Below are 23714 nucleotides of genomic sequence, written 5' to 3'. Positions count from 1 at the left end.
TTCTGATTAATCTAGTAATTGTGAAATGAATTAATGAAAAATTATTTCATGGACCCGACTCACCACGTCATCTATGATCCCCGTGAATGGCATCCACAAATTTCAAAATAACTTTTAAATAACCACCCACCTTTTATTTCTGTGTAGAAAAGAGATGAAGATTCATCTTGGAGAAAAAAATGATATGGATAAATATTATTGGTAGGAGACACGGATGACGTGATGAGCCGAAACCATCTAATAATTTCTCCAAATTAAGATATTTCCATTGTTTTGAAAACCGGACCGGACCGGTCGATTCAACCGGGAACCGTTGCCTAGTCTGATTCAATCTAAACCGATTGAACCGCTATTAGTGAACCGGTCAGAACCGCTGAACCGTTCGAACCGGACCGGCTAAAAACCGGAAAAAAACCGGAAAAAATCCGGAAATTTTGTTTTTTTTTAAAAAAAAAATTAAACCAAACGTCGTTTGTTAAACGAGCCAAGTTGAACTCGAGTATTGTTGAGCTCGACTCAAACTTGAAAACTTTAAAAGTAAGCTCAACTCCACTCAAACTCACAAGTTAAAAATTATCAAGTTCAACTCGATCTCGAAATATAATATTGAAACTTGAACTCAAAAAGGCTTAAACTAAAAAAAAAATTAGAAGCTCAATTGAAGCCTAAAATTCGAGCTTGATTGAAGTGAAAGAATAGTTCACTCAATGCTCACCAAAAGGCTCAATGATTTTGAATGTCAAATTACCTCTATTATTTATAGAAGTTAGTTGTGATGTTCTTCTATGTTTCTTAGCAATGTGAGATTGTTTTGTTCTCATATTTTTACTCTTTAGACTTTTGGGATGCTCTTCTATGTTTCTTAGCCATGTGAAATTGTTTTTTTTTAAATAAACCAAACAATATCATTTTGTTATGATTTTTTAGCCCCAAATTTATTTTTTAATTATAGTTATATAATTATATTTATTATTTAATATGTTTTACCTTAAATATTATGTTGTAGTTAATTTGAATCATTTTGTTTCACTTGATTTTATGGTTTTTAATTTATATATGTTATGACTTGATTTGAATATGACTTGTGATATAAAAAATTATTTTTTATTAAATTTTTTTGGTATTTTTATTTAATTTTTTAAATAATTATGACGTCGTCCGATTTTTCCGACCGATCAGACCGATTCAACCAGTGAACCGATAACATGACCGGTTCGCTAACCTGTCCGATTCTGAAAACCATGGATATTTCCCATTTTCCATGCTATCTTATCCTAAATTTTTAAGTAACTTTACTATTTTAACTTTAACGCATTTTTAAATTTTCTTTTATTTTCTTCAAATTAATAATTAATTAACTGTCAATAATTTCCGTGATTAAAAATTCTTAATTTACATATCTCTTTTCCTTATGTGGTGGACAGAAACTCTTAAAAAAACTATTTAACTTACAAATATGTAAAATATGAACCAAGTAAAAAATAAATGTCATGTAAAGTTAACTTTTTAACTTTTATATTTCCTCTTTCTTTCAAATGAAGAGCAAATTTATAAATATTTTAATAATTTAAGGGTGAGATTTATCTATTTATTATATAAATTATGATGAATTTATTTTTAAAATGATAAATTTTACTACGACACAATCAAATATTTTATTTTTATAATTTTTTATTTATTAATCAATGCTAACATATTCAATTTATACTAATATATTGACCGATCAAAAATATTTAGATTTGATTATTTTAAGGATGAATAACGTTTCTTTCTTCTTTTTTTTGAAAAACTAAATATGATCAATAATTTTTAGAATATATGACTAAAAATTTCAGTTGACAAATTTCCTTTTGTTTAGGTTGTAAGTTCAATATCTATTAAAATTAAAGTTAAAAGGATAATCTTTTCTCCTGTAATAGTCTCAATTTATCACTTTCGTCCCTATTATTTTTTCGCATCAATTTAATCATCGAATTTATCCAATTGCATCATTCTATAACCTTACTCCTAACTTAAAACCCTAAACACTAACTTAGATTTATAATTTAGGATTTTAAGTTAGTAGTAAGTTTATAGAATGATGCAATTGAGCAACTTGGAGGATTAAATTGATGCGAAAAAATGATAGGATCGAAAATGATAAATTTAGTCTACTACATAGGCAAATATGAGACTTAAGCCAAAATTAAACTTATTCTTCTTTAAATGAGAATTACTAAAAAAAAGCACTAAATATGAGATTTTGGATATTATACAACAAAACATTTTTTTTTTGTTTCTGATTTCTAGTACGACAACAACTTAGCACTTAAATTATATTACATTTGACCTTAATCAATCTGTCTTATCTTAAAGTCTACTATTTATATTTGAAATTGAAAATAAAATCCAATCCAAACGCTGCCTTAACCCTTTGGATATAGATGGGATGAGGTTTTATATATATGATTTCACTTGTGATTTAAGACTAAAGGTGAAATCTTTAAGGGGCATGATTGAGCGGTGCTGACTGTGATTGGCTTGATTCCTTTTGGTGATGATGCTCCTTGATTGATTACAAATGGGACCCTCCATCAACGACGGTTGTTGGGCCACGTGGTTTTCTTTTTAGGCTGTACATGTGAGTAGGTATGGTAAACGGATATAATTTCGTAGATTTCACACTGTATCCGTTCTAATTGGGACGGGATGAGTATAACTTTAATAAGTAGTGGGCAAGTGTGGATTGAGAAAATAGTACCTGTCGCGGGTAGTAGGCGGATGATGGTTTTGAGAGACCTTACCCGCCCCGCATCTGCCTGTCTCATATCCGCCCGCTCACTAAATACCCATTAAATTTTAAATAATTATGAATTTAGGTATAATTTTAGAGAATATTTTATAAATCTTAATATTATATAAGATATATAATGTCAGGCGGATCTAGCCTGGTACTTCTTCAGTTAGGTAGTAAGTGTGAAAATGAATTTGAAAATGTATCCGCTTGGGCGGGTGTGTATTTAAAAAATTTCACTCATCATGGGTGATGAAGGGGTAGTAGATTTAAAAATATTAGATAGATATAAAGATGAGGAAGAAGATATCTGCATTCAATCCGCCCGTTTGCCATTCTACCCGTGAGTGATATTATGTGATTATCGTACCTAATTCCCTTAAGTGGGGGGCCGATCTATAGAGTAACACTTCACTTGGGTGCATGATTATTGCATGCACACGTGGTTCACGTCCACTGGGTTCACTACATTTATCTTAACGTTCATTACAAGTGAAGATGTTGAGCTTCTGTCGTGAAAACGAGATAAAAAGGAAATAAAGTGTAGTTGTATTATTTTTCTTATACAAATTAAAAAATATATATATTTATATAAATCGTGTTATATTATATCCAAGACAGCAGTGATCTGCTACAAAAAAGCAAGAGCATCCAACAAAACCTCCGATGCTCACTCAATGAGCCCTCATTTTGTACAAAGTTTCAAATTTACAAAGCCAATCGCATTCACTTTCCTCCTATAGATTATAAATCTCTCTCTTTAGTCAACTCTAAAATGATATTACGTACCCCCTTGAAACATTACGGGAAATCCTCTTATTTGTTTCCTCTCAAATCAAATAAAGAAAAGTATGCCACGCTAGTTTGAGAATCACAACGAGTGAGGACTTACCCCTGAGCATGTTGACAGCCCAAGCGAACTCTTGCTCCCTCGAGTGTACCTCTCTATCGCGATTGCACAAACCAAAGACATGTTTCCAAATACTCATCGAATAAGTGCGCTAAAAAAAGACATGTTCACGCGATTCCACACCTATAGCACTAACACGCGTCTCTCGCTCACCATCATCCCCATTTCAACAATCGATCCTTCGTTGTCAACCTGTTGAGTATAGCGAGCCAAGCAACAATGGCGTATTTGGGAACATGGAGAGAGAACCAAACCAGTTTGTGCCAATTCACTTTGACCTCACTGCTGCAAACCTCATCCCATACTTTCCACAAAACCACCTCTCTACAGACCAAGATGTCTCGAAAAGAGTGAGCCTCCCTCCTTAACGAGATGATCTTCCGAAGACTTCAGCTCGCAGAATTCTTAATCTCAACAGTCCGAAAGTCCCCCATTTATCACATAAGCTTTCACCCACGCCACCTATAAGGACCCTTCATCCGCCAAGATACTTCTCATCAATTTGAATAAACAAACTTTATACCAACAATGGAGGTCTTTTATGCCGAGCCCGCCCTCAAAGTTTGGCAAACAAACGCACTGCCAACGAACCTTGGCACCCGAAGCAGCCGTGTCACGATCCTTCCCAAAAACATCGAGAACATTGTTGATCAATCCGGTTAATCACACCCCTCGAGAGGATAAGATGTCTGCACAAAAAATTTGTAATATCGAGAAGCACCGAGCAGACCAACTGGAGCCTACCCGCATAGCTCAACCGATGATCTAACGCATGCTCTAATCTACTATTGATCAAAGGATGCCAGTCTTTCTCCATTAATTTCCTTGTTACCAAAGGAACACCCAAATAACAAATAGGAAGAGCATCAAGCTTAAATCATGAGATCGATCGCATATGTTGCATTTGTGTCCCCGAGGAAAATAAATTAAAATATTTAAATTAAAGAAATTATTCATCGTTTCCATAAATAATATATTTGTGGAACTGTGTGTACTGTACACTCCAATACACTGGAGTAATAGTAGTAGTGAATTGCGAATTGAAGCCGTCAGATGTGGCACATGATGTCCCGAACGTAACGGCTACACCGGAAATAGAACCAGCGCAACGCAAACCACGACATGGATATCATATATGACTTCACCCTAGGGATGGCAACGGGCCAGTTTTGGGCCGGGGATTGGTCCTCCGTCCTCGTCCCCGTTTAAAAAACTCGTACTCGTCTCCGCTGAAAAAACCACGAGGATTTAAACGGGATCCCCATCGGGTAATCGGGAAAACTGCGGAGAAACGGGTATCCCCATTTAGCATAAACGATTATTTAAACGGGTAATTTTCACTGCGGGGATAACCGCAATGAAAATTATCCGTTTAAATAACCGTTTCCTTATATGGTTATTTTTCACCACGGGGATCCCCGTTACCGTTTAAATTTCACACGATGACACGTGTTATTTAAAAAATAATATCATTATCGGATCTAAACTTACTTGAAACGTCAAACACCACCAAATGCATCCAAAATATAAAAACAAAACAATTCAAATAGACAAATATAATGACAACGACTAATAATATAATGTTTCAACTTTCATAAATGAAATCATTCTTCCAAAGTTCCAACTTTCAAGTCACGTCAACGACACCACCACCGTCATCAAACAGTTGTGACCCCTGATTGCTACAATTACAAAAAAAATTATAAGCCACCAAAATTTATATAAAAAATTAATGATATCACGTATAACTTGTATATCAATTTAGTTCCTCGTCACCATCATCACAATCATATTCGATGCTTTTACAATATGCTTCGGACTCTTGTGAACAAGTTGTTGTATTTATTAATTTATATAACATATCATATCAACAATACAATTGAAAAAAATAAACTTATAAGTAAAAGAAATGATTGATTACCTCTTATTTCGTTTATTAACCAACTTTGGGCACACATTAGCGCTTCCAACGTCTTTGGATGAAGATGACTCCGATGAGTACTCACCAATCTACCACTTGTACTAAAGGCAGACTCATACGCAACAGTGGATATTGGAATTGCTAATATGTCTCGGGCAATTTTTTGTAATGTTGGATACTTGAAACTATTTGTTTTCCACCAAGACAAAATATCAAGCTCCGAATTTTGTGTCCTTACTTTCTCTTGAAGATAATGATCAAGCTCCGACGTGATAACTACAATAATAATTTTATACATTTAAAAGATAAATAAAAAAATCAAAAGATAAATGAAACGAACTCATATAGTGATACATGTATGATTATCCTCTTCAATGAATGTAAAATAGTCGTTAAAAAAACCCCCTCCACCTTCATGTCACTAGTGTTGCAACTTGAATCAACATCCCGATTCCGTGAACTTTCATAACTATAAGTTTCATAATCTTGAAACAAATGAGACACAAGCTCCTTTAGTTTTACAATTTCAACATCAAACATTTCAAAACCATAAATCTTCGGGAAAGCATACTCCATCATTTTGAACTTGTATCTTGGATCTAATACAACTGCAACTCCCATAACTCCATGTATAACTGACCAGTATTTATCAAACTTAACAAGCATCCACTCCCCCATTGCTTTTATCACTTCATCTCGATCTTCACTCCACTTATTTAATGCAATTCTTATCTCACATATGGATGGGAAAAATACATTAGCCATAGGATACTTGGTACCCGAAAACATCAAAGTCACCTTATAAAACAGTTGTAATTTTTCACAAATACTTGAAGCTAACTCCCAATATCTATCTGTAGGTAAACTTCTATATCGTGCTTCTCGTTGCTTTAAATGTTTGAAAACATCCTTGTACACTATAACAACACTCAACATCAAATATGTCGAGTTCCAACGTGTTTTACAATCAAGAGACAATTTTTTTGAGCAATCAATTGCCAAGTGACGAGCCGCTTCTTCAAACTTTTCTATTCTTTTTTGTGTTGCGCTCCAAAAATAAACACTATCCCTAATTCTCTCACTTCCATCCCTAATAACAGATAAACCATCTTGAACTATCAAGTTCAAGATGTGTGCACAACATCTCATATGAAATAACTCTCCTCCTAAAATCAACGAGTTCAAAGACAACTTGTCTAATAATAAATGAATCATCAGATCATTTGTGCTACAATTATCAACTGTAACTGTTGATATTTTTCTATCAATGTTCCAATCACATAGAGATTCATACAACACATCAGTAAGAACTTCAGCAGTACGAGGACAAGGCACGTATATAAACCTAGTAAATAAGTAATTAGAATCAATTTAGTTCTTATATTTAGTACCTAGCTAGCAAAGGTAAGTTTAAAGTACCTCATTATTCGGCTTTGCGTCTCCCAGTTATCATCGATCAAATGCGATGTGATTGATATGAAACCTTTTTTTTATTACTTGATGTCCACATATCTGTCGTAATGGCAATCTTGATTCGATTCTTCTCCAATAGACTGAAATAAATACAACATACAAATTAGAAACCAAATAAATACAAGATACAAATTAGAAACCTATTAAACAAATAAACATACCACATTGTTTTTTCTTTCTCGAAGTCATAAATCTTGAGAATATCATTTTTAAGGTATTCCTAGATGGAACCTTAAATAAAGGTTGAAGACCAACCATAAACTTTCAAAACCCATGATGTTCCACCATTACAAGTGGATATTTATGCACTATTACAATCTCTGCAAGATCTTTTCTTGATTTTTCGAGGTCAAAATTTAAGCATTATAGATTTGTTTGCCCATCCTTTGTTTTTTCCCCATCCCAATCACTTGTTGATGTATCTCTACAAGTTCACCTTGGATAACTCTTGAAATGATCATGCAAGTGTTGTGTCCCTTTCTTACTATTTGCTCCTAATTTTTTCTTGCAATAACGACACTCTGCCTTATCCTCACCGTTAACATTCACCTTCTCAAAGTGATTCCATACAACTGAAGTAAGTTTTCGCTTTCTACTATTTGTACCAACATTGCTATAATCGATTTGTGTTTGTTCTTCTTCTATGGGTGAAATGGATGGGCCTTGGTTATTTGGCATCGGAGATGATTGAGTCATGTTATTGCTTTCAGCTTGTGATTGTGATTGTGCCCGTGCATTAGAATTATCATCTATGGATCGTTGACCTTCCATTATTGCTATGAAACAACCTTCATTAAGAAAAATAACTATTAATGATCAGAAATGGTATTAGCATTTAGCAGGTGATTTCTATGGTTTGAAGTAGTAATAATTAGATAATTAATGTTCTCAACTATCATACAAAAATGGACTTAAGAATGGACTTGCACTTGCTGTAAAATCACATCGATTCTAAGAATAATAACTTGATACTTGATAGTAACAATAATAGCAGATCCATAATTCCATATATTAACCAAGTCATATTTTCAAACACTAATTTCACATTTATCAAACTTGAAACAAGATTGAAGACCATTTAATTGTAACTATTTTTCCTAAAATGCATCAGTTTACAAACAAGATTGAAGGCCATTTATCAAACTTGAAACACTAATTTCACATTTATCATTCAGGTACATCCCATCCAGAAGTAGAAATATAAAAGCAACTAAAATTACCCACTGCCAAATTAACTGGCAAACAAAAACAATACTGAGGAATTAAAAAAACTGATAGATAACAGCACATATAAAAGTGCAGGTTGCATGGACTTGCACACAGATGGGTGTTGTACTGCAAGCATAAGATGTTGTACTTCATGTATACACATTGAACTGAATGCATAGGAAGTTGTACCACAGCTATAAGGTGTTGTACTTCATATTTTCTCAAAATCCATACTGTTGCCCAACAATTTTATATACACAGGAAGAAGATGCTAGTAAACATAAAGATGCAAAACCATTAAAATTGATTACAGAAGCTACTACCATGAGTAAAAGAACAAGATTACAACCGTAAAATTAATTACAGACAATTAAAATTGGTTTACAGAAGCTACTACCATCACATGCTAATAAACATAAAGATGCAAGACTAACCTCAAATACAATCGGATGAGAAGTGAAGAGGGAAGGTCGGAACTCGGAAGGGGAAGATCAACCGTAGAAGTCACTAAGGAAGAGGAAGATCGGTTGGCGAAGTGAAGTCACCAGCATCGGAGCAAGGAAGGTGAAGATCGGCGAAGCAAGACTTGAGAGCAGCTACAAGAAAGTGACGAGTAGGTCAAGATGTGTTCTCCTAAATCCTAATCTCCTTTATATATTTTTTTTAATTTAAATTAAATTTATTAATATTATATATATATATATATATATATATATATATATATATTTATTTTTAATATTTATCAGGTCGGGTATTCGGGTAATCGGGGAGGGGATTACCAAACCCGTCCCGTCCCCGTTTAAAAAATTCGATTTTCCCCCATCCCCGACCTATTTAATTCGATTTTCGATTTTATCCGACGGGTTCAGTTTTTTTTTGCTATCCCTACTTCACCCAACGTGCCCACCCATTCAATTTGAATTTCGAAACGGGGAATCAAAAGGTCCGCGAATTTGGAGCGTGGCAGAGGGCGGCGTTCGAAAGCGAAAAACAAGCGATAAGCGACAGCGGTGGTGGTGGACCCCATGCGCATGCTTCATCACTGATCGTCTAATATCTCTACTCCTTACCAAACTAAACCAAATCAAGAGACGCAATGACTCAAATCAGAGCCGTCCGATTCCAATATCCCAAACAACAACATATTACTGACCCTGAGCCCCATTCGCATCATGTCACGTGACTGCTCCCATCTTTAGACGATGACCGCATGTGACTTCATATGGTGAATCCATGTCATCAATTAAAATAAATAAATTATTAGATAATTTCGACTCATCATATCATTTGTAATCTTAATTAATAATTGTTCTTTATATTATTTTTTATGATGATTTTTATCTCTTTTTTACATATAAATAAGAGGTGAATGATTATTTGAAAGTTAATTTAAAATTTATGGTTGTCACAGTTTTTTTTTTCTGTCCGTGTACAGTCATAGATTAAAGGTCAACATGGTTAAAATACTAGTTTGACTAATTTTAACTCGATTTTATAAAATTATTATTTTTAATTCTAATATAAAATAGATTAGATAAGTGTTGTTGAAGAGAAATTCGAGATGGGATAGAGCAAAATCTATGAAAAATATTTCAAAGTTGAAATAATTATGTAACACTCTCTCCTTATTTCTAACAACAATTATTAAAATATCAATTATTTTTATACCATCGAATAAAAATGAAAAAAAAGTTATTAATTAATAAAAAAATTATTCATCGTCAAACATGAGAGTGGATCGAGATGAGATGAATTTTCAATTTTTAAATCAGCAAACGAAACAGTAAAACAGTGGATTGGCTTAGGTAAAAGATCTTCTAGGGCCCCACTAAAATATGTGATGAATTCGATCACCATTTTCCACCACCCAAATCTATTCTTAGTTGCATGTTAATGGGGTGGAAATAGAGAGAGAATACTTAGTGGGCCATGGAGGGATATTGACCTTTGATCATAGGGGACTTCAACATTGGATAAGCATGTGGGGTTTGTTTGGAGTTGCGTTCGGCCTGACTTTCTTAAATTAAAAATTCTGCAAAGAACTTCAACAATTGTGGGCCAGCCAAACGCGGCTTTGGAAAACAAACATGATCTTAACTTTAGAGGCGAAATACGAATCACTGAACTATGATAAAGTAATTGTTTCGGTCCTTAAACTCTCAAAATCACAAAATAGTCTTCAATTTTTTTAAAAAGTTACAAAGCGATCGATGATTTTATTAAAACATAACAAAATGATGATTAAATTTATCAAACTTTTACATGTAATCAAAACTATTTCGTAGCAGTTCAATAGATTTGTTGACCATTTTATACCTTTTAAAAGTTCAGTGACCTTGAGACAATTTACCCTAACTTAAACAAAATGCAAAACAAGGGTGAGGGGAGTGATGTTGATACATACATAGCAGCCGAAAGGGTGGGAAGCAGAGGGTCAAAAAGTGAAGGCCACATGGTTGGTTTGGTTGTGGCTCAAGGGAGGGGCCTGGTTTCCACTGTAGTATGGTAACCTGTAACAAGCCCACAGTTGTCCCAAATAAGGTATTATCCTTTATGGACCACCAAACGTTTCCCATTCCCTCGATTCCTCATTTTTAAAATGTTTCTTGCACATAAAGCTTAGATTCAATCTAATTTCTTCCTTTTGAAGGGAAGATTTAGATTGAAATTTAATACTTAATTCCTTCAGGTCTAGAAAGGCGGAGCTACCATAGCTAAATAGGAATAGGAATGGGTTGGGTCAACCTAAAAAATTTACATCTTCACCCGACCCGAAAAATATATACACTCTATCCGACCCAACTCGACCGATTTTTTGAGATAAAATCCAAACCCGATTTAACCCGATCAAAATAATAATAAAATATTATTTTTATTCAATAAAAACAATGATTTAATTGAAAAAAAATAACATATAGATGAGTATTATTATAATTATTCTTAAATATTTAAGGTAAAAAAAATTCCGGGTTAGGTCGAGTAAACCCGAATCCAACCCGACCCGAACATCAACTTTAAAAAAATCTGACCTGATCCGAACCCGAATTTTTTATAAAAAGCTGACATGATCGGGTTAGAACCCGTCGGGTCTAAGTCCCATGCCCATCCCTATAGCTAGAAGCTAATGATTTCAACGTGGAAACCCATACGGGGTACCAAATAACCTGGGGTCACTACCATGTCAATTTCCCACAACTCAAATATGTTGTAGTTTCTAGTACACTACCTTACAATGCTCAAGAATCAAGAATTCAAGATCCAAAGCTTGATCAGATGTCCTAAGAAATAGTAGATTCTAAAGTTTATAAGCTTCATAGGCCTGCAATTTTCCATAAGTAAGCTGGTCGATTGCCGATCTTAATCTAACTACCACGGCTTGAAGAGATTATCTGACCCAAATACGTAGAACAAGTATAATCCTACACATAACTCCATCTTAGTCTCAAGAATGACCAGATATCATCCTTATTGTCCCTAATGACCAAACAGGATAGAATACTTGGGAGTTGGGGAAGATTCTGATTCTCTTTTTCCCCTCTTTTGCTGGTGGGAGACAAAAGGTAATGCTGATGAGTTCTTGTCTCCCAAAAACTACTACCAGATTTCATCCCGACATATCCAAATTGAACCAGTAAAAGATTGTAGCTGAAATAGCCAAATCAAGATGGGCTGATCTTAATCACACCAAGACAAATGTTATCGTTCACCTACCTCTAGCTGCATAACCTTGAAAAGAATGAGTTAGGTGCATGAACCAAGCTTGAAATTTGTGATAAGACGGTCATTCATATATGCTGTCGGTGGAAGAGGAGACTCACAAGCAAAGATGAATTCAGCTCATATACAACGTTTTTTAAGTAATAAATCATTTGTGTTTAATGTTTGGTGATCATGAATCAGTAGTTACTTTCCCTCTAGAGGGCCACAAGTCACCCCAGAAAGACTTTCGAGCAAGATGATGCAAAGTTGGATTCTTAGTTTGTGTGATAACCTCACGATCAAATGAACCTTCTGAGGCATCTGGATTGGTTGATCGACAAATATTCATGTGAACCTGTCTGCCTCTTCGAACAGGAGCAAAGACGATCCTTCCCCAACCACCACTAAGATTAGCATTAACAGTTTCATCTTCTTGATCTTCATCACTATCAGCGATGTTATCAGTTTCCATAACATCTGAGTCATATGCACTTGCATCCACTTCTTCATATGGAATCATATCGTCAGTTTCTTCTACATCGTCTAGATCCTCTGTCCAAGTTTGCATCACATTTTTGAAACAAAAGTAAACTAAAGAGTAAAGAAAAGCAAATAATAATAATAAGGGTGATGGAGACAATACCGTAGTCTATTTCAAAATCTTCAGGATTTCTCTTAGCACGCTGCTCTTTCAAAGTTTCAAATTGCATACCATCCAGAGGCCAAGGTTCCCTTTTAATTTAATAATGGCAGTTAACATTAATGCATGAATAATAGAGAGGAAAAGGGGTGATGATGAAAAGTGTGGTGGGTGTATGTTTTTTGGTGATGCTTAAACACAGAGGTTTTAGGTAAAAACCAGGGTTACTCAAACCAGAACACATACAGCTTCCTGGGTGTTCAAATCACTGAAAAGAACATTAATGAAATTTTCCAATCGAAGAGGCAGTTGAGACTTGAGAATACTAACCGAGGTCGTTGTCCTCTTCTGAAAGCAACAAAAGAAAATTTTTCATCTTCAAAGCCACGTAAAGGATCACCCTTGGAACGCTGCAAAATAGATGAATGAGAGAGGAGCATTGAAATCTATACAAATTTACTTAATCTGATTTCTTCAAGATGAACTCTTTGGCTCCTCTAACTTGAGATTTAATTGACATGTTGCATGGAATATGTTGACATTTAGGCTTGCTGACACACTGCATGGAATACTAGATAAGTTGACATTATTTGTAAGTGGACTACAGGGCAACCTTGTATGCACGTTGTGAAGTAGTCCTCTGCAAACGTTGAACAAAATGACAGTATTTTCCAGATTTCTCCAATGGGCAACGACCATCATGAGGGCACTGCGTCATGGAAGTTGCTTAGTTGAAATTGTCTTCTCAAGAAAAGAAATATAAATAGGTACACACCGTATTTTAGTCCCAAAAAACTAAAAAAGAAGGGAAACTAGAGGGAATACATCACACTTACAGGAGCAACAATGAATGCACCACTTCTAAGATCAATAAGGTCCTTAGAATCTTCCTCGTTCACCTTGGCTTTACGGCATTTCTAAGAAGTAAATACTAAGGTGTCATATACTCATGGAGAGAGAATATCCAAAAATGAAACAACAAATAATCTCACAGCCAAAAATTTCCGTCAACAGAAGAAAAAAAGGAAGACAAGGTAAACTCACTCTTCTTTCCATCCACAATATGTGAGATCGCATCTGGGATATTATATTAGATCCATGTGGAGTTCCTGGTTCAACCAAGACCTGCCAAAAATCAGATTTTTGAAAAACAGAAATAAATAGGATATAAAACAAAGTACCAAAATGATATATATATTCCAAGAATAACAACTTCTATAATCTACAAGTAATTTTCCAGGAGACCCGTTCATCCCAACATGTTTCAGAAGGGTTTCCCAGCCAGGGTAGAACGGATACTGTAAATTGGTTTGAGTTGTATTACATGAAACGGAGCAATACAAAATCATTGACAATCCTCCACAAAACATATGCAATGACAAACTCATAAAAATTCAAAGGGCATACCAGGACATCCTGTGTCAGATTCCAAAGCTGGCGCACTAGTGTAATTCGGTCCTTCAATGATGGTATCTCTCCAAGAACATATGACTTTCCCCAAAAAAGAGGCAATATATTTCTTTAGTACCAACTATACGCAGCAAAACAATGACAATTTAGGTAGAACTACAAACTTACAGCGATTACAAGATCATGTTGCCTCTCAGACTTTCTAACCTCCTTTGTAAATGCTAGAAGGCTAGTATAACCATGAATAATGGGCAAGTTCTTCAGGTCTGGAAAGTAACATAAACAAATGAGATAAAAACATCAGAAAATGCCCAATCATGCCTAATATAAATGTACGACACAAGTGATCAAAATTAATGAAAGCTCTCTATGCTCACTTGTAATGGTTCCATATATTTATATCATCACCAAAGACAATTGGTAGTCCTGCTTTCGAATCTTTTCTACAATCCGGTTACATACCCAAAGATATTCGCTATAACTCACTATGATGTAATGCAATTATATAAATGCAATAATAGCCAATATTCAAAATTTCTAGTTTGCATAAACATGATGAAGCTGAAGTGCTAATTTGCTAGCTCCCTAAAAATGCATTCCCCAGCAACAATTAGATTCAATTTCAAGGAAAATGAGAAGAAAAATAATTACTACCTTGTAGAAGACTTCGACCTGCCCGCTGCATAGATTGCGATGGTTCCACTATGTTCAATTTCTCCACAGATTTTGGCCACACTTCTCTCATAGCCCTAGAACACCACAAAGTTCACACACGTGTAACAAATTTTATATAACTTCAAGACACTCAATTAGCAAATAGCTTCTTGTAGATAAAAGCAAATAAACTCGCACCAGAAAGCTGAACCAGTGCCAGCACCGAAATCCAAAACTTTTGTCGGAGAGAAACCTGGCAATCTTCTCCTCACCTAGAATAAGGGAAGAAAAAGAACGGTTCCCCACAATGAGTAACAAAATAGCAAAGTTGACCGTTGGAAATGCCCAGAAATAATAAAACATTTGGTTATCATGGCACAAAATTCTTAAAATCAAAGTAGCAACTTAGAGGAATGAAATTTTAGTACCTCACTAAGGACCCGGTAACAAGCAGAGTAAACAGCGGGCATCCTGGAAGCAACATAGGCAACGGTCTCACCATCTCTATAAGTGAGACCGATATCACCGTAAGCACTCTTGATTTTCCACCTTTGTGATTTCTCCATCGACTTAAAAGGATCATCAACTAGCTCCTTTGAAGTCTTAGCCACAAGTTGCAGATTCACGTCTTTAATATTGCTAAAAGACTCCGATAACCGCAACACTTTTCTTCGCATAAAAGGGTCCTCTTGCTCTACAATCCAACACGGGTCGAAATTTTGAGCATACAGATATTGAAGCAGTCAGTAAATTTACAAGGATGGATAGATGGATCACCTCGGAGGTACTTCTTGATGGCTCGGCGAAGTCGAACGGGAACCACGAGGCAACGTTCAGACTGTTTCGCTGCTGCACGGAGGGTCTCGAGGGTGAAAACTTTTTGGCTTGTTTCTGAGATTAAGGACGCCATCTGTTGCAAAGGGGTGCTTTGCTTCGACAAGCTTCAATGAGTTAAGTGAGGGTTTTTCAGCTCTTCCCAAATCCACGGATTTAGGGTTTTAGGTTTATTTGGGTTACGAAAATGGATACTTCATAAGCTTAGGATTTGGGCTCCATGAGTAGAAATAGTAGCGGATGCACTTTGTTTTTTTTTTTTTACTTGAGATAAATCTTTGGTAAAATATATAATACTAAATTAAATTAGCATATATAAATACTAAATTAAATTAATTGACCCTATTCCCATATAAAATGGGATAGGCTGCCCCCAACGCCTGGTTGAAAACAATTTCCGTGGTAGACCTCCGTTATGGATTGCCCTCAGTGAGACTCTATCCCAAAACCACAAGGTTAAGAGCCTTGCGCTCTACCAACTGAGCTAGATGGACAACTCATAAATATATACTATTATTATATATGAGATTATTATTAAATAACAATTCAATCAATAAAAAATTAATGTGTGATTTTTTTATTAGTACGACTTTTTTAAAATCAATAGATTTATACATGTATTATAATATTACACAAAATGTAAATAAAATAAAATATATTTAAATTTTATATTAAATCATTTGTTTATATATAGGGTTTTGAACATGCTTTCTATAATGGTTGAAGTGTTATATATAATAAAGAGATTGAAACCATAAAAAACTTGAAGAAATGAAAAATGAATATTTGATTCATTGATTTTCCAAAATAAAATTTATATTTTGTACATTATTAATGTGAATAAAAGTTTCACGATTTAAAATAAATACATGTATTTATGGCCAGACTCTTTTAATATATCAAATAATATTTGATTCATTGATCAATCTAAATTTTGATAGATTAGAATTAAATAATATAGAAAAAAATCAATATCCATCAACTTTAATGATCGTTTCCAACTCCAGCTATAAGTGGGACAAAATCGATAGCGTCTTTTTTAGTCGTATATTAAGACTGTCGCACGTGAGCATTTCCAGTTATAAATTCTAAACCTTAAAAAACATTTCCAAGTTCCAACTCCTACCATGACTTTTCAAAATAACAGTATAGCTAGGGATGGATATGGAATCCAAAATCGACGGGTTTTGATTTAATCTAATTTGATCTAATCAGATTTTTTTAAAAGAATTTGGGTTCGGATCGGGTTAAGTCAAGTTTCATTTTAAGGTTATATTCAGGTCAGGTTGAGTTCAAGTTTGGAGTGAAAAATACCTGATAAAAATTGTGATTTTATCTTTTATATTTAAGAATAATTGCGATAATACTCTTCTATATATTATTTACTTTCAATTAAATCTTTATTTTTATTGAATAAAAATAATATTTTAAAAAATATATATTATTTTAAATAGAATTTGGATTTTATCCTAAAAAAAATCAAATCATGTTCAGATTGTGTGAAAAGTGTATATTTTTCATATCGAGTTCGAATCAAGTTGAAGATTTATAATTTTCGGGTTGTTCTGTTTAGGTATAGCTTTGCTTACGATCTCACACCCCCTAAAGTACTATGGATAACTTAGCAATATAACATGTAGCCAAAACGAAATATCCCTTCAAAATCGCTTATAGTTTTACACAAAAAAATACAGGAAAAAAAAGGGCAATTTTACCATGAGAAAAATTACAGTAACCTCATCTCACCTACACTACGCTCTCATCTCACCCCAGCCTGGTTGTTCAGCAGATGCACAGTCGATGGAATTAGAGACTTTATTTTTAGAGCTCATCGTGTGAATCATCCTCGTCTTCAGTCGCCCCACCTCCTGGGGCTCCACCGGATCTTTGGTATACAGCCGTGATGATAGGGTTGCAAACAGCCTCAACCTCCTTGAGCTTTTCCTCGTAGTCTTCCTTCTCGGCACTCTGGTTGTCGTCAAGCCATTCGAGGGCCTCCTTTACAGCGGTTTCAACTTTATCTTTCTCATCGGCTTCGAGCTTGTCAGCAAGCTTATCCTTGTCGTTAATCTGGTTTTTCATGTTGTACACATAGGTCTCCAGACTGTTACGAGCATCGATCCTTTCCTTCACCTTTTTGTCCTCCTCAGCAAACTCTTCTGCTTCTCGAACCATTCTGTCAATTTCCTCCTGGCTCAGACGACCTTTGTCGTTGGTTATAGTGATCTTCTCCGATTTTCCAGTGCCCTTATCTTCTGCCCTAACGTTTAAGATACCGTTTGCATCAACTTCAAATGTAACTTCAATTTGAGGGGTTCCCCTGAGCAAATGAGGGATCAGAAAGTCAATTCAGTTAATTGAGGTGAGACACACAGAAAACAAAGGAAAATAGATGGAGAAGAGAGCATACCTTGGAGCTGGAGGAATTCCAGTGAGCTCAAATTTCCCAAGCAGCCTACAATCCTTTGTGAGACTCCTTTCACCTTCAAAGACCTGTCATCGAACACGGTAATTAAAATAAGGTACAAATTTTTCTTGTTCTCAACAGGGAAAAGAAAATCCAATTTTCAAGCAAGAATTTTCCAAGTTCCAATGATAAGCCTGTAAAATGTACCTGGATGGAGACGGTGGTCTGCTGGTCCTGATAAGTGGTAAAAACTTGTGACTTCTTGGTTGGGATAACAGTGTTCCTGGGAATCAACTTGGTCATTACCCCGCCAACAGTTTCAATACCAAGGGTAAGTGGAGCCACATCAAGGAGAAGAATATCTGTACATAAAGCATTAAAGACAACAAATATCAGCCTTACTTGTTTCAATTAGTGCTGTTTGACCAGGCTACTGGCACGTACAGTTATAATGGACAATGTTACATGAGATAAAAATGTACCTTTAGTTTCATCACCGCCCTCTCCACTCAAGATGCCACCTTGTACAGCAGCACCATAAGCAACTGCTTCATCTGGGTTAACACCCTTGTTGGGCTCTTTTCCATCAAAGTAGTCCTTAAGAAGCTGTTGAACCTTTGGAATTCTTGTGCTTCCACCGACAAGAACAATCTCATCAATTTGGTTCTTCTCCAAACTAGCATCTTCCATTGCCTTCTTCACAGGTCCCATTGTCTTTCTGAACAGGTCATTGTTCAACTCCTCAAAGCGAGCTCTGGTCAGTGGCTCTGAGAAATCGGTACCATCAAAAAGTGATTCAATCTCCACACGGACCTGGTGCTGGCTGCTGAGAGCTCTCTTGGCACGCTCAGCTTCCCTCCTCAGCTTCCCAAGGGCCCTGTTATCCTTGCTGATATCCTTTCCGTGCTTTTTCTTGATCAATTTAATAAAGTACTCCATAATCCTCTGGTCAAAATCCTCACCTGCAAGAAAAATGACAATAAGCAAAAACACATAACAAAATCAAATTTTAAAAACCTTAAAGCAAACTTGAAAGATGCTTACCTCCCAAATGAGTGTCTCCATTTGTAGAAAGCACCTCAAATACACCATTGTCAATTGTCAAGATGCTGACATCAAATGTCCCACCACCAAGATCAAAGACAAGAATGTTTTTCTCACCACCCTTCTTATCCAAGCCGTAGGCAATGGCAGCTGCAGTTGGTTCGTTAATAATTCTAGCAACATTGAGCCCAGCTATAACGCCAGCATCCTTGGTGGCCTGTCTCTGGGCATCATTGAAGTAAGCTGCAAATCAAACACAAAGATAATTTGAGCATAATCTCGAACAGATAACAGACTCTTTTTCCACGACAGAATAAAGTTTATAGTAATGTGCTGCTCACCAGGAACGGTAACCACTGCATCCTTGATTTTCTTCCCAAGGAAAGCTTCAGCTGTTTCCTTCATTTTAGTCAAAACCATGGCACTGATCTCCTCAGGACTGAAGACCTTGGTCTCCCCATCCTTAATCTTTACCTGAATATACGGTTTACCATCCTTGTTCACAATCTCATATGGAACAAGTTTCATGTCCCGTTGGACCTCCTTATCCTCAAACCTGCAAAAAGGACAAAAGCATACCCAGTAAGAATAATTTCCCAATCAGACCTTAAAAAGAGAAACACAAGATGAATGTGAATTACTTTCTTCCAATAAGTCTCTTGACATCAAAGATGGTCCTCTCAGGGTTTACAGCTGCTTGATTCTTAGCAGCCTCACCGATCAGCCTCTCACTATCAGTGAAAGCCACCCATGATGGTGTAATACGGTTTCCTTGGTCATTGGCTATGATTTCAACATGACCGTTCTTATATACACCGACACAAGAATAAGTAGTACCAAGATCAATTCCAATGACGGTCCCCAATTTTGTTGCTTCCTCCTTTGCAATAGAGATTGCAAAGAGACATCCTGTTTGCGAAGTTTAGACAATGTTAATAACTTACAATAGAGGCAATTATAGAAACCTTTTAAAGATTATTTTTTAAATTTAATCATGGATGATTAACAGTAGGTAATCAATTGAACTATAAATCAGGATCCGATTTAAAACTGCCACGTGTACCATAGAACAAAATTAATAACATTTTAACGAACTTTCTAGAGCCTTCTCACGCATAACGAAAATAATTACAAATAAAATAAAATATTGCGCCATTCTAGATATATAAATAAGCTAAAACACAAGATTTGTCTCCATTAGTTCAAACTAATCATATCCGCTGGTTTTACTGAATAATTATAAGTAAGAAACTATCTGCTAATGGGACCGCTAGTTTTACTGAATTAGACTGGTAGTGCATATCATTTCAAAATTTAAAGATCGTTAGGGAGTTAGTGGTTTACGTAACACTGATTCAAACACTATTAAAGATCATAATCCTAAACAGAATTATTAGCGATTTATTCACTCTAAAACCCAGAAATTTCTAGTTATAGAATCAGTGTTGATAATTGCACACAATATGAAGTCGTTGAAACTGCCATTCTACGATCAAATACATCAATAGAACCATTGAACTTAAATCAGATCCAACATGCACCAATTTATCGGAAAACAAAACTAGATCTACAGCGTTTGTTCTCAAACAGAGAAAGAATAAAAGAACATGAAATCACATAAAATAAAAAGAAGATCTAGCAAAAATACAGCAACTGCATCACTTACCAGATAAGACAATCGCTAGAACCACCAAAGAGCCGCCTGCTCTCCAAGAGCCAGCCATCACGCTTTGTTCTTCCGATCTCTGTACCGTTTAAAATAGAGAGAGTAATTTTCGAAAGTCTTTACTAAAGTTGCGAGGCCAGTTGCGGTTCCGGCGTTTTATATTTGAAGTGCCTGTAATCTGCGTCTTAAGTAGTTTTTTTTTTCTTTTTCCAAACGGGAGTAAAATGAGGGAAACATGTCATCGATGATGACGTGTACCACTAATATTTCGAAGACCGATTTTCCTAGCCAATCAAAATCGATCTTTTGTTGGGGAGATCATGTCCGTTTATTTTTTTCTGTATACTTGCTTGATCGCTTCATGCTCGCTAGATTTTGGAACTTAATCTATTAAGGGTAAACTATATCAGATACCATCTAACTATAGTCCCTTTTCATTATTACCACTATTTTTTAATTCTTGTCAATCAAACCACCCAACTATTTAAATGCATTCAATAAGACTACTTGTCGTTAACAATTAAGGAAGTGTTGATGTGGTAGTTAATAAAATTAGTATAATTACACATTTTGTCATTGTTACTTATATATTATCTCAATTTGGTCTTAAATTTAACCTTCGAATCATATCATAACACGTGTCACCACTTGATTGAAAGATTTAATTTATTTTAATTTAATATATTTAGTTTCCACCCATCAGAGGATAACGCATGTCACCCTCTGGTGGAAAGAAAATTAAGAGTGATAAAGGGGGCACAAGGGATTCAAACCAGCAACCATTGGGGAAGAAGGGAGAAGCCCACCAACTAGGCCAAGTTTATTTTTTGGTTTAAAGAATACTACATATTGTATATATCTTGTTTCCTAGTATAGTGTTAGATTTTTAACTATAAAAATATATATTTTATTATTATTTCTTAATTTATCAAATATATATTTTTTGGTTTAAAGTATGCCAAGTTTATTATTTGAGGTAAGAATATATATTTAAAATATTTAAAATCTTAACTATAAAAATATATATTTTATTTTTTCTTAATTTATCGAATATATATTTTTTGGTTTAAAGTAGGCCAAGTTTATTATTTAAGTTAAGATTATATATTTAAAATATTTAAATTCTTAACTATAAAAATATGTATTTTTATTATTTTTTCTTAATTTATTGTATATATATATTTTTGGTTTAAAGCATGCCAAGTTTATTATTTAAGTTAAGAATATATATTTAAAATATATATTTTTTGGTTTAAATATATATTTTCTTATTTTTTTTCTTACTTTATTGAAAATATATTTTAAAATATTATAAGAATAGAATTTAAATATTTAAGTTAAGATAAAAAAATATTTTATAGTTAAGAATTTAAGATTATACTAAGAAACAAGATATATACAATATGTAATATACTTTAAACAAAAAAAATGAACTTGGCTTATTTGGGCTTCTCCCTTCTCTCCCAATGGTTGCTGATTTGAATCCCTTATGCCCTCTTTACCACTCTTAGTTTTTTTTTTTACTAGAGGGTTACACGTGTCACATTTTGATTGACGGAAACTAAAAATATTAAATTAAAATAAATTAAATCCTTCATTTGGATGGTGACACGTGTCATGATATTTGGTATTAGTAACATGTGGCATAATCTGATTCGAAGATTAAATTTATTTTAATTTACTTAATTTAGGACCAAATTGAGATAATATATAAGTAACAATGACCAAATGTGTAATTATACCAATTTTATTAACTGTCACATCAACACTTTCGTTAAATGTTAATGACAAGTGACCTGATTGAATGTATTTAAATAGTTGGGTGGCATGATTGACAATAATTCAAAAATGATGGTCAAAATAAAAAGATATTATAGTTGGGTGATCTCTGATATAATTTACCCATCTATTAATAGGTAAAAACAACTCTTATATATATATATATATATATATATATATATATATATATATATATATATCCATCTTTTACAATTAGATGTCTGTTGGGTTATGGGGTCCAGCGACCACCCTTAGGAATTATATCGTGTATGGGTGCGATATCAAGTACTTGACAGTCCAACCTGCCGAGGTCCACGTGTGCCTTGCGAAGCCCCTAGGCCCGCCCGCAACACGCTATAGATGTGGGGCTCTGCAATGACGTGGTGAACTGTGGGGGTGCCCCACAAGAATCCACCTTGGCTTGGGGGAAACCAGTGATCACCTGCTACAAAGATATGAGATTAAAATGGCCCACCTACTTATCATCAATTGGTTTTAGAAAGGAATGGTGATCATTCGCTTCAGAACTCTGTAGTTAAGCGTGCTTGAACTGAAGTAATCTAAGGATAAGTGATCCACTGGAAAGTTGTTCGAAAAATGAATAACTCGATCTTAACAAGTGGTATCAGAGCATGTTGCAGGAACCCCCAGGTGATGGTGGGGTGATTGTTAGGTTATGGGGTCCAACGATCACCCTTAGGGATTCTATCGTGTATGGGCACGATATCAGGTGCTTGACAATCCAACCTGTCGAGGCCCACGTGTGCCTTGCGAAGCCCCTAGGCTCTCCTGTAGCACGCTATAGATGCGGGGCTCTGCAATACCGTGGTGAACTGTGGGGGGTGCCCCACAAAAATCCACATTGGCTTCGGAGAAACCAGTGATCACCCGCTACAAAGATATGAGGTTAAAATGACCCACCTACTTATCACCAATTGGTTTTAAGAATGAATGTTGACCATTCACTTCAAAACTATGTAGTTAAGCGTGCTTGAACCAGAGTAATCTAAGGATAGGTGACCCACTGGGAAGTTGTTCGAAAAATGAATGACTTGATCCTAACAATGCCTAACCATTTTATTATAATGTAATTAGATATGTAATATTTGCTAATTAAATATGTGCTATTATGATTAGTTTACATTTATAGTTTTAATGTTATATAGTTAAAATGATAATATTTATTAGAAATTTAAAAGTTAGGTGTTGAAATTTGAAGTATAAATAAGTGTAATTTAGAAAAATATACATACTTATTTCAACAACAAAAATAAAATTTGAAAACCGATTTGCAC

General features: G+C 34.8%; 2 protein-coding genes across 2 annotated transcripts; both read right to left on the bottom strand.

Annotated features, from left to right (window-relative positions):
* Positions 1-12002: 12002 nt before the first annotated feature.
* On the bottom strand, positions 12003-15684 carry LOC120199720 (rsm22-cox11 tandem protein 2, mitochondrial-like). Its single transcript, XM_039200739.1, has 12 exons — positions 15467-15684; positions 15118-15383; positions 14888-14961; positions 14690-14784; positions 14204-14301; positions 14033-14116; positions 13670-13750; positions 13462-13542; positions 13239-13334; positions 12956-13035; positions 12629-12717; positions 12003-12537 (listed from the first exon to the last, which is right to left on the bottom strand). Exons 1-12 carry the CDS (start codon positions 15597-15599, stop codon positions 12176-12178), a joined length of 1539 nt encoding a protein of 512 aa, XP_039056670.1. The 5' UTR covers positions 15600-15684; the 3' UTR covers positions 12003-12175.
* Positions 15685-17194: 1510 nt separating this feature from the next.
* On the bottom strand, positions 17195-20799 carry LOC120199719 (luminal-binding protein-like). The gene is made up of 8 exons (XM_039200738.1): positions 20641-20799; positions 19616-19883; positions 19316-19530; positions 18975-19217; positions 18413-18892; positions 18138-18292; positions 17934-18016; positions 17195-17843 (listed from the first exon to the last, which is right to left on the bottom strand). The coding sequence occupies exons 1-8, from the start codon at positions 20696-20698 to the stop codon at positions 17345-17347; spliced, it is 2001 nt and encodes a 666-aa protein (XP_039056669.1). The 5' UTR covers positions 20699-20799; the 3' UTR covers positions 17195-17344.
* Between the last annotated feature and the right edge of the window lie 2915 nt (positions 20800-23714).

This window comes from Hibiscus syriacus, unplaced genomic scaffold (genome assembly GCF_006381635.1).
Source record: "Hibiscus syriacus cultivar Baekdansim isolate YM2019G1 unplaced genomic scaffold, ASM638163v2 tig00005465_pilon, whole genome shotgun sequence".
NCBI lineage: Eukaryota > Viridiplantae > Streptophyta > Magnoliopsida > Malvales > Malvaceae > Hibiscus > Hibiscus syriacus.
Note: the sequence above shows the minus strand (reverse complement) of the source record. Positions and strands in the feature narration are given on the sequence as shown.

What these genes read in the sequence shown, in the direction of transcription:
- LOC120199719 (XM_039200738.1), bottom strand. Translation starts at nt 20,698, where the DNA reads ATGGCTGGCTCTTGGAGAGCAGGCGGCTCTTTGGTGGTTCTAGCGATT. An exon ending in TGGAGACACTCATTTGGGAG is followed by an intron (nt 18,893 to 18,974) that starts GTAAGCATCTTT and finishes TTTTTCTTGCAG; the next exon opens with GTGAGGATTTTGACCAGAGG. An exon ending in GGAATTCCTCCAGCTCCAAG is followed by an intron (nt 17,844 to 17,933) that starts GTATGCTCTCTT and finishes TCATTTGCTCAG; the next exon opens with GGGAACCCCTCAAATTGAAG.
- LOC120199720 (XM_039200739.1), bottom strand. Translation starts at nt 15,599, where the DNA reads ATGGCGTCCTTAATCTCAGAAACAAGCCAAAAAGTTTTCACCCTCGAG. An exon ending in AGGTCGAAGTCTTCTACAAG is followed by an intron (nt 14,302 to 14,689) that starts GTAGTAATTATT and finishes GTTACTTTCCAG; the next exon opens with ACCTGAAGAACTTGCCCATT. An exon ending in AGATTTTGAAATAGACTACG is followed by an intron (nt 12,538 to 12,628) that starts GTATTGTCTCCA and finishes AAACTTGGACAG; the next exon opens with AGGATCTAGACGATGTAGAA.